An 11587-nucleotide genomic window follows, 5' to 3' on the forward strand; every position below is an offset into this window, starting at 1 on the left:
CTCAGCCTTCCGAGTAGCTGGAATTACAGGCGCGCGCTACCATGCCCGGCTAATTTTTTTGATTTATTGTAGAGATGAGGTTTCCCCTGCCCAGGCAGGTCTCGAACCCGCGGGCTCAGGCAATCCACTCACCTCAGCCTCCCAAAGGCGTGGGATTACAAGCTGAGCCACCGAGCCTGGCAAATGATAACATTTCTAAAGGGCTTTCTACGATGCAAGACACGTAAAAGGGAGGCTCTCACTAAATATAACTATTATTATTATCTTTTTTTCAATCGGGAGTCTCACTCTGCTGCCCAGGTTAGAGAGTGCAGTGGCACAATCAAGGCTCACCACAGCCTTGACCTCCTGGGCTCAAGGGATCCTTCTGCTTCAGCCCCCCGTGTAGCTGAAACTACGGGCATGGGCCACCACACCCAGCTAACTCGAAATTTTTTATTTTTAGTTTTAGAGACGAGGTCTTGCTATGTTGCCTGGGCTGGTCTGGAACTCCTGGGCTCAAGCGATCCTCCTGCCTCGGCCTCCCAAGGTGCTGGGTTTACTGGCATGAGCCACTGCGCCTGGGTTGCTGTTACTACAGATGAGGAAACCTAAGAGATACGGACTGGAGTGGACTTGCTCAGGATCACGAAGTTCAAGGTAGGCAGCCATTTCCAGGGCTAGGCATCTGTCTCTATCTCCCTTCTATGGAGAAGATGAGAGCTGGCGTCAGCCCAAAGGAAGAATTTTCTCGACCTCCTCCCATCATGCCCAGGACCACCTCTGTAGTCAGTGGAGGAGGAGGAGCTACCCAGGGGCCTCTTTCCTGCTCACCGAGAGTGAGGGTTCTGGGGAGGAGACCCCGGCACTCAGTCTCAAGTGGCCCCCAGGCCAGTGAGACTCCGAGAGGAGGGGGGAGTGCCGGGTCCTGACATCACAGAGCGGAGAAGCTGGAGCCGCAGCTGTGTGGGCCAGCTGGGGCTCTTCCAACACGTCCAGATGTCTCAGGAATGTGCTGAGCTGGGAACTACCTCGCTCCTTCCCTCACCACCCCCAACCCCTCATCCCTCCTAGACTTGCTCAAACTCTGCCTCCGCCCACCCCCTCAGCCCTTCCTCTTTCATCTCTGCCTGGGAGGCCGCCTGTCCACTGTCCCTCTGGTACCCTGCCACAGTCCAGCTCCCCCTCCCTCCTCTGAAGGGGCTGTCAGAGGCAGGAGCCCTTCCCCTTCTGCAGACCCCATGGGCTGGACTTGGGTGGAGGGAGATGGAGCTGATCGGGAGGGGAGAGCTCTGAGCAGATAGCGCATGCCAGATCCCAAATGTGGAACTGATTTGCAGCTCTGGAAAGACAGGGGTGAAGGCTTTGGGGCGGCAGAGGGCAGGGCTGGGAGACTGGCGAGAGGACTATGGGCATCTTGTCCCAGCTGATGGGTGGGAGGCCAAGGAGCTGGGATGCCAGGCTGGGCTGGGCTAGGAGGAGGGTCTGGATGCTCCGAGGTCCCCCCACCGGGGGTGCGGTGGGAAATAGACATGCTCTGTCTGATAGCAGAAGGTTCTGCGCTATTGGAGGGGGTGGGGGAACCTTGTTAGGGTCCTGGGGTTGGGCCAGGAGGCAGGACATGCTTCAGGCTGGAGCTCCTGGCCCAAAGAGGAACAGCCTGTCCCTCTGCAAGGGCGGAGTTGCCTTGGGTTCCCCCGGGCCAGCCTGGCCCCGGTGCTGGGGATGAGAGAGCCAGAAGGGAACTGGTACTCCTGGCCCAGGGTGAGAGTCATATCAGGGCATGGGGTGGAGGTCACAGGAGGAGAGGGACTGGGGGTCAGCTGCCGCCTCGGGCTTCCCTGGGTTCAGGGAGGGCCCATATTCAGTCTCCACGGAGGACGGTCCCTGATCACCCAGACAGGCTGACAGCTGAGATCCCCCAGTGGACTCCAGACCTCCCAGCGCCGATCACCCCGTCCAGCTCAGAACTATCATTGGCTCCTTCCTGCCTGCTGAAAAAGCTCCCAGCTCCCTGGCATGGCATTCAAGGTCGCTTAGAAATGTCTTTCTTCTTCTAGTGGGACAGACCACCACCAGCTCCTTCAGCCTGCTGTGAGCTCCACTGTCGCAGGGCCTTTGCTTATGCCATTCCCCTGAGACTTAAAATGCCTTTGCCCTTTATCTCTTCATTCCAATTCCTCCAACTTAAACCTTCCCTGAGCATTCAGCTCGAAGAGTCCTGTTCTTCTCTGGACTACCATCGCACGTACAGATGGTCAGGCCACTGGCTAATATCACGCCTTGAACTCTTAGGCACACTGGGGTCCATCTCTCCTTCTAAACTTTAACTTCCTTGAGGGTAGGATCTAGGGCACATTTTGCCCTTGAGCCCTCTGCAGGGCCTCAAACAGAGCCTATGCTTCATAGTAACGATAAGAATTCTAATGAGAGCTGATACTTATGTGCCAGGCACTGCTCTAGAACCTTTTATGTAGTATCTCATTTAAATTTCAGAAGATAAAGTGGGCAGAAGCAGAGGCACAGAGAAATTAAACAGCTTGTCCAGGCTCATTCAGTTAGCTAGTGGTTGAGCCGGGATTTGAACCTAAGTTCTGCTCTTAAGAACCCACACCAATTCTGGTTGCCTGGGAATGATCCTGCTGCCCCATCCCAGCACCTAGTACAGGGTCAGATACAAAATATGGGCCCCGCTCCCTGCACTGGGCTCACACCTGGGGCCCCAGTTTTGCTGCTTCCCTGGCCCTCCCTTTTCTGATGCCCAGAAAGACAGAGTCCTGAGAAGGGGACTAGGGCTTTTTGGCTTTACTCAAAGGAAAGAGCCTCCCATCTCCAGAGAGGTGAGATAGATAGAAAAATAAAACTCCCGGGAGGCCAAGACGAGATGCTAAGGCCCAGGAGTTCGAGACTAACCTGGGCAACATAGTGAGACCACATCTCTACAAAAAATAAAAAAGTTAGCCAGGCGTGGTGGTGCATACCTATAGTTCCAACTACTTGGAAGGCTGAGGTAGAAGGATTGTCTGAGCCCAGGAGGTCAAGGCTGGGGTGAGCCGTGATCATGCCACTGAACTCCAGCCTGGGTGATAGAGTGAGACCATGACTCAGACAAACAAACAAACACCTGTGACCAGGGTTCAGCAGGGCTGGACAAGGCAGGACCTTCCTTTCAGGCAATAACAACAACAGTCAGAATAAAAACAATAGCAGCAACTATTGTTCGTGGAAGTTTATGTGTTAGGCCTCTTACAAGAATTTCTAATTGAATCCCCACAAGCACCCTGTGTTTTACCATCAGTCCTACCCTGGATGGGAAGATAAGCTTGGAGAGGTGAAGGCACCTGTCCAAGCTCATGCAGATGACAGGTGGTAAGAGCTGGGGTCTCTCCTGGTCTGAGCAATGCTAAAGCCACCCGTCTTAAGACTGCTCAGCTACCCAGGGCTGACCCAGTTACCTGTAGTCTGACCTGTGGACCTGACATCTGCTCAGACTGGGCCTGGTCTCAGGGCTTTCCTGTTAAGAACCTGCCCAGGGCAAACCCCTCAGGTCCCCTCCCACTGTGGGAGCTTTTCTGTCTTCTCAATAAATCCTGCTTAAAAAAAAAAAAGAACCTGCCCAGAGTGGGGTGGATTCAGGGTCTACAGCTCACCTCTGTCCCAAACTCATGCAGTTTTAAGAGACCAAAATATTTAGAACTGGTCCTATTTCTTAAGCTGGGTAGTGAGTTTTCAGGTATCCATTTTATTATACTTTATAATTCATAGATATACATTATATATATTCTGTTAGAGCATAATATATTTCATAATAGAAAAGGCCATGATAAAGTGAAAGGTAGAGATGGGATCTAGGCTAAGATTCACTACTTGAATAAATTAATAAATCAAATTTACTTACAAAAAGAGGACTAGCCGGGCTTGGTGGCTCAGCCTGTAATCCCGCGCCTTTGGGAGGCTGAGGTGAGTGGATTGCCTGAGCCTGCAGGTTTGAGACCCGCCTGGGCAACTTGGTGAGACCTCATCTCTACAATAAGATCAAAAAAATTAGCCGGGCGTGGTAGCGCACGCCTGTAGTTTCAGCTACTTGGAAGGCTGAGGTGGAAGAATCGCTGGAGCCCAGGAGGTCGAGGCTGCGGTGGCCGGGAGCAGCCACAGCACTCTAGCCTGGGCGAAAGAGTGAGACATCAGAGCTGGAAGTGTCCTTTCTTTCTTTCTTTTTTTGAGCCAGGGTCTCACTCTGTCTCCTAGGCTGGAGTGCAGTGGCACAATCATGGCTCACCACAGCCTCAATCTCCTGGACTTAGGCAAACCTTCCGCCTCAGTCTCCTTAGTAGCTGGAACTACAGGCCCGTTTCACATCTGGCTAATTTTTTTGATATTTTGTAGAGATGAGGTCTCAGTATATTACCTAGGCTGGTCTTGAACCCTTGGACTCAAGCAATCCTCCAGCCTCAGCTGGATTATAGGCGCAAGCCTCTATGCCTGGCCTCCATTTTTTTAAAACTATCAATCCACCCACCTGTTGATTCCTCTGTCATCCCCACTCCACTCAGCCCTATCTCCCTCCCTCCCAATTACACATTTCTTGAGCACTCAGTCACTATGGCTGTCCCTAGAGAACAGCCAAAAAATAATTAACTGATACTCCCTGCCTTCCAGGAACCCTCAGTCTAGGCCAGCAACGAGGAAGCAAGGCACAGAAGAGGGAAATGATCTGCCCAAGGTCACAGGGTGAGTTAGGGAAATGAGGTGATGGGGGTGAGGACATCCCAGGCAGAGGGGAACCCGCGGGCAAAGGCTCAGGCCTGTCGGCCTCCTATTCCTGCCTGAGAAACGCCTCCCGGTTCTCCTGGAGGTGTGAAGAGCCAGCCTCACACCACTTCATTTCTGTTATTCTTTTGGAAGAGGAGGAGAGGAATTGGCTGCTGCTGTCCAGCTGTTATGGTGGACCACACATTCCAGCCCAGATGTGTTAGCTTCTCTGTGATGGGTGAAATGGCTTCTGGGCCACAAGCCAGGGACCAAGGAAGCAGCCGCAAGGGCTCTATCCCAGGATTGTCAGGGGAGGCACACTATTGATCCAGCTACGCAGTTGACCTTGTAGACGATATGGTGTGTCCAGACCATGGGGATCACGGTCTTTGAGGTTCCAAGAAATTAATGCCTTTGACTTGCAGCCTCCGAGGGGCAGAGTCTCAGGCTATCTTCTATGTCTCCCATCGTCCCCTGAGCTAGACACTCCCACCCCAGGTTTTCCTCACTCCTGGTCCAGGCTCCCTGGCCTGCTCTGGGGGTTACACAGAATTCCAGCCAGAGCAACTGCTCGTGCTCTTGATTTAACTCCACCCAAATCTTCCTCCTCCATCCTGCCCCTGGAGTGCTGAAACTTCCAGAAGAACAGCCTGTTCTCCGGCATCTGGGGTTGGTTTCTTGAGGAGGCTCGAGGGCAAGCCAGGCCCAGAGAGAGCTGCCCGGAGGTACAGGGCATGGAGAACAGACACGAGGCAGGGTCTCCTTCATCCTCTCCTCTCCTGGAGCAGTAGCCAGACCAGGCCAGACACAAACAGACCCTCCTGGGAGCCCTGGGAGCTGCAGAGAGCAAAGGTCCACATCCCCAGAAGCACTGGGACGCAGCATCTGAGGAGGGGACGTGGGATGGGATGTGGGGGCCTGTCCAGGGGGTCTGGCTCTGCCCCTAATGGTCTCGGCATTCAGGGTGCCCTAAGGATCGGAGTGGGTGGGGATGATATCCAAGATACCTGATTTTCCTTGCTTTAGAGGGCAAAGCTCAAATGAAAACAACAGCAGGAGAGAACTCGCTTCTAGCTTCTTCTCTCTCCCCTCCTTGACTCTCTCCATAGGACTCCAGCCCTTGAACAGTTCGCATGTCCCCTTCCTCTCTAGGTCATGGTTTTATCGTCTGCTCAAGGGCCAATCATGCCTATGCATTCTCAATAAAAGGGACACAGTCCCCATCCTCCCCGCTGAAATGTCTTCCAATAACTCCTCTGCCACTAGGTTTGGGGGAAATTGGGCAGAGGTGCAGAGGCTACCCGCTTTGAGGAACCTTCCATGACCTCTAGCTTGGCTCGGCCTCCCAGCATGCTCTGCTCCATCATGGCACCCACCATGATGTTGTTACTGCCTGTTTTCCTCTCTGTCTCTCTCATTAGCTGTGAGTGACTGGAGAGTCAGGTGTGTCTTCTTCATCCAGGTAACCCTGGCATCAGCATGGGTGCTCTTTAGGTGCCCGCTTGCTGAAGGAATGACCGTGTGTATTAAGGAGGAAGCCAGTAAGTCCCCGGCTGGTCCAGGGAAGCCAGAAGGACAGCGCAGCAGATGCAAGTGCAGATCGCACTTCTGTGGGACCCAGCATCCCTACCACCCTCACCCTGGCCAGGCCAGGGCCCCGAGAACCCTGGCTGGGGCCTCTTCAGGAATTGCCTGGACACTTCTTGAATACTCGGGTCTGTTTTCTTAGAAAACAGTTTTCCTCATCACAGCCTAAAGTACTTTTCTCTACAAATATAGTCAATCTTGGAAATGGAACAAAATCTATGACAGTGTGACCAAAATTTGGCTTCTGTCCTATGCTCAGGCCCCATCCCAAGGGGGCAAAACTCTTGTCTCTGCAGGTTGGTAGAGAAATGATAGTCGCGTACTCCTGTGAGACCGTCTCAGTGTGGCCTGCTGCAATCTTAAATAATCTTTTATGCTTTTTATCGATCCTACAGAAACATAACTCCACGCATTATATACTTGGAAGTTTTAGACTCGGCTTATTGCATTATGGTAGAGTTTGACTACATCGAGCACCTCTTTCATGCCATGGTGCTGTGCTAAGTTTATGGCAACACACGAAACTGATATGATCTCTGCTACTGCAACTGGGCTAAAGGCTAGAAGAAGTCAAAGGACTGAAACAGAAAATGATAGGGGGCCCACTCTATAGAGGTGGCCAGGGAGGCTTCTCTATAGAGGTGACATTAAGCTGGAACCAGAAGTCTGAGATGGAGAGAACCGAAGGGGAAGCAATCCAGATGGCAGAACCAGTATGTGCAAAGGCCCTGAGGCAGGACTGGAAAAGGCTTAGTTTTAAGCTGGGTGAGTGTGGATCCAGAAGTCCCAGAGCAATCTGAAGAAGAAACTGGGGAAGATAGAAGCCCTAGAACCAGTGCTCAGGGGTAAGGCCTGAGCCACAAGTTCAAATCCCCTGTGGGTCAGCCAGCTCGAGGCTATCCTAGACCAGGAGTTGCAGGGGTCTGTGCCATGACAACTCATTGGAAATCATGGTGGGCCCTTCCCGAATCTCAGCAATGTGGCCTGCAGGGCCCTGGGGGCCGGGGGCGGATGCACTTAAACCATCTTTTCCCTCCTCCCTAAAAATTGTGGGGTTTATCCTGGGCTGCTTTTGGTCCTTCCATCCGTTCCTCCGTCCATCCGTCCGTCCATCCATCCATCCATCCATCCACTGAACCAACGACAGTTGTTTGAGGCCTTCTCTGCGCCAAGCGCCTTGCCAGGCACTGGGATACAGCACTGAACTAGACAGACAAAGCCCCTGCTTCTAGGAGCTGTTCCCTCAACAGTGGGGGAAGCAAAAATGAAACAAAGCCTCTGCCCCAAACAAACTCCATGTTTTGGTGGAGCAGCGGGTATGTGGGGAGGCCCCTTTCTGAACAAGCTGCCTGAGATTTGGGCTCCTCCATTTGTTTTTCTTCATTCGATCATTCCTGGTGGATTTTGCTCCGAGACCAGAGTGCCTTGGCCCTTCTGTCCTCTTTCCTGTTGGTGAGAATTTAAACAGAAACACACAATCTCCCCTGTCAAGGGCTGTTAAAGGCCCACCCACAGGCACAGGAACACCCAAACACACATACTTCTCTAATCTCCCTAAATCTCCCAGCGGCTGGGGGTGGGGGTGGGGTGGCAGCTTTCTACTTCCCTGGTTAGCTCAGGAGAAGCCAGGCTGGGGTCCTGGGGAACAGCCATCAGCCTCGGCTCCCACCTCTTCCCCGAGTCGGTCGTCACTCCCACACCTGGCCTCCCCAGCTGCAGGGAGGTGGATGAGTGTGCTGAGCAAACATCCTTGCAGTTTCCTGCTGCTCCCCTCTGAGAAAACAGACCTCTTCTTCCTCCTCCTTCTCCTTCCCACACCCTCCCTGCTGGGGCTTCTCTGGGATCCCAAGCCAGTTCCCTCTAGAGAAGTCAGTCATCCCTGCCCCTAGGTCAGAGGAAGGAGGTAGGAGCACACAGGCCTAATGTTCTACCTAGAGCCACAACCTGCTCTCTCTCTGGGCCCATAGCCAAGTTCTTGGAGCCCAGACCCTCCACCATGTGTACGAAAGGCAGAAGGGTTACCGGGCACGATGGCAAGAGGTGATGGCCACCTCAGGAACTGCAGGAGAATGGGGGAGGTAGGGAGGCAAACCCCCACATTTGGCAGGAAGGACAGCCCCCTTGGAGGGGTGTCTCTGAGAATCACATACACAGGGTTGCAACAACATGAAAGTATCCTCGCAGAAGCAGCAGTCCAGCTACAACCAGACACACCTGACTTGACTTTGTGGACGCAATCTCCTGTCTCTGACTAAGTGAATACCTATTTCTTTTCTTTTCTTTTCTTTTTTTGAGTTGGAGTCTCACTCTGTTGCCCAGGCGGCAGTGCAGCGGCCCGCTTGTGGCCACCACAACCTTGACCTGCTGGGCTCAGGTGATCCTTCTGCTTCAGCCTTCCAAACAGCTGGAACTACAGGCATGTGCCCCCAGGCCCAGCTAATTTTTTGATTTATTGTAGAGAAGAGGTCTCACCATGTTGCCCAGGATAGTCTCGAGCCCGTGGGCTCAGGCAATCCTCTTGCCTCCACCCCACAAAGTGCTGGGATTACAGGCATGAGCCACCGCGCCCAGCCGAGCGCATATTTCTTACACAGTTGTATTCAGGAGGCGCATACCTTGCACTTTCTGCACAGAGCAACAGAGCACATGTATTTTCCATGTGACTTTATAGCCTGTATCTGGATTTTTAAGAATAGTGAATATCCTGCCCTCTTTTTCCAGTCAGAAGCATCTAGATGCTGTCCCTTCCCATCCTGAACCCTGGGGGCAGGACTGGAATGGGATCCCAGCTGGGAGGGACCTAAAACATGAAGTGGGGACCTCAGAGAAGGGAAGTGACTTGCTCAAGGCCACACAGCAACTCCTTGCCGAGAGGTTCTCACCAACATCCACACCCGGTCTCTGGATCAAGTCAACTATGGACTTCACGTGCCAGGGACTGTTCTACATTAATCTTTACCTTAATTTTATCACTAAATGTCTACAAGTATGCTATGGGGACAGGTCTAATATTCCCATTTTTCAGATGAGGAAACCAAGACCCAGGAGAAGAAAAGTCACTTGTCTGAATTGCCAATGGCAGAAACAGCCAGAATCAAGTTTCCTGATTCCTAGCCCTAGGAGTTCCTCCTCTCTTCTCCTAGCCACTCTTTGCTTTCCGTCTGCCTCACCTGGCCTTGCCTGGCACGAGGTCACAAGCCTGCCCAGCAGGGCTTTCCCTCACCAGTGTCCCAGGGCTGGACACCACTATCTGACCGTTCCTCCTTTCCTGTGCTGGACCAAGGCCCAGATAAGCAGCTGGGGATGCAGGGCTGAATGGAGCGGCAGGAAGAGACTGGGGCGGCCGAGTTCATTCAGAAGAAAGCCCAACTGAAAGCTGCCAAGGGCTGAGAGAAGCTTGCAGGGGGGCTCTATGGGCCCCCTTGACATCAAGGGTCCGAGCTCTGCCAAAGTCCCTTCTCTCTGACCAGTATCTTTTACCAACTCCAAAAGGGATGTGTGGACCCCCAGATTTCTGCAATTTTATCCCTAGGATCAATGCCAGAACCATCCTTAGAAAGACTTGATCCAACCTTTCCCTATTTCACAGACAAAGAAACTGAGGCCGGGGGAGGAGAGATGGTGGCATGACCCAGGCTCACAGGGGAAGCTGAGCCAGGACTAGAACCCAGGCCTCTCTGCTATCACTGCATGCCATCCCTCCTTGTCCCCTTGACCTGTCTGTAGAGTTGTACTCCCTCTGACTGGGCCAAGGGGGGCCTTCCTCAGAATGCAGCATGACCCGGATCTGCTGCCTAGTGGGGAACAGGGAGACCTCACACCCCATGCATCCCTAACTCAGCCTCCTGTGTCTTGGCTTGTTTCCTCATCATCAGTCTAGCAGCCTGGGACCGTTTAAGTGGAAGTCCAAGATGTTCAAGTCTTCTAAGGACTTGGTTTTTGCCTAGCCAAGTTTATCTTAGTTTCAGGAGGCCGAGGTTAGTAGGTAGAGAGACCTTCAAGTGCTTGATCACAGGGGTGTGTGTGTGTGTGTGTGTGTGTGTGTGTGTGTGTGTGTGTGTGTGTGTCTTGGGGCAGCATACGGGCAAATGGTGGTTCACTGACGGGGGGCTCCCACTAGATTCCCCAAGCAGTCATTTCATCGGGGCAGGCTGTTCTGAACCCAAATATTTCTCCATTCTGAGCCGATGCCCCTCCCCCATCGAGTCCTTAGGGCAGAGCCTGAGAGAGGGAGGGAGGGAAGAAGAGAGAAGCCACGTTTCCTTAGGGAGGGAGGGGAAGAGAGAGAGAGAGAAAAAGACAAGCCGGAGACAGAGACAGTCAGGAAGACACAGGGAGAGGGAGAAAGTCAGTGAGACATGAGGGGCAGAGAGAGAGAGCAGTGAATTACAGACACAGAGATGGAGAGACAGGTCTCCCTCCTGAGAGATCACCCTGTGCTGCCCTGACGCCCTGAACCTCAGGTTCCTCCCTGGGGGGGGTCTTGGGCCTGACTCCCTGGGGCGACCAGGGCAGCACCCTTCAGTTTCCTGGCCGGGCTCAGGACCCACGTTTGGCTCTGGCCCCCTGGGGTCTCTGGCCCTCTGAACGCTCCCCTGTGCGCCCTCCAGCGGAGATCCAGCCGGGGAGCCCCCGAAGCCCCGAAGGAGGCGCAGGAAAGGGCGCTGCCACTTTGCTCAATCTGGTCCCAGAACCTTGGGGTGGGTGGGGACGGCTACAGACGTGGGCGGGGGTCGGGACTGGTGTCTCTTGAGCGCCTATCCGAGGGTCGGATGGCCCCGATGCCTCGGCGGCCCCTTCCCCAAGAAGGTGGAGACCCACGCGCGGAGCCCCCAGGAGGGGCGCGCACTGGTGCCAGCTTTGAGGTTCGGGTCCAGGCTCAGGTCTGAGGGAGGCGTCGAGGGACCCAGTCGCCAAATCTCAGCGCTCTCAGCACATGTCCCCTCCAGGAGACCCTGACCAGCCCCCGCCCCCGCTCGTGCCCCATGGTGTGTGGTCCGGTCCCTTTGCGGGGTCCCGGCTCGCCACGAAGAGGGGTGCGAGGTGTGGAATGGGAAGGAGACCCTTCATCTTACCGCATTGTTGAGGAAATCCGACTCGTTCAGGTCCCCCAGGTCCAGGAAGCTGGCTCCGGGGAACAGCCTGTCGGCCGGGAAGGGTTCCAGGACGGCGTCCATCGCCGCTGGCTCCCGGGACCCCCTTCCACCGGGCTTCCCTCACTCCAGGGCGGCGGCGCGCCCGGCCCGGAGCTCCCGCCTGAGCGCTGGCG

At 54.1% G+C, this 11587-nt stretch overlaps 1 protein-coding gene across 1 annotated transcript in view; it reads right to left on the reverse strand.

The window, feature by feature from the left end:
- The window catches only part of CREB3L1 (cAMP responsive element binding protein 3 like 1), a 44876-nt gene extending 33291 nt beyond the window's left edge, over positions 1-11585 (reverse strand). The window contains exon 1 of the mRNA XM_008061428.2: positions 11394-11585. Coding sequence (XP_008059619.1) covers positions 11394-11495 — 102 coding nt within the window. The 5' untranslated portion in view covers positions 11496-11585. The remainder of the gene's footprint in view (positions 1-11393) is intronic.
- Positions 11586-11587: the final 2 nt, after the last annotated feature.

The sequence above is a fragment of the Carlito syrichta genome, unplaced genomic scaffold (assembly GCF_000164805.1).
Source record: "Carlito syrichta isolate Samal-C Ts95f unplaced genomic scaffold, Tarsius_syrichta-2.0.1 Scaffold305249, whole genome shotgun sequence".
NCBI lineage: Eukaryota > Metazoa > Chordata > Mammalia > Primates > Tarsiidae > Carlito > Carlito syrichta.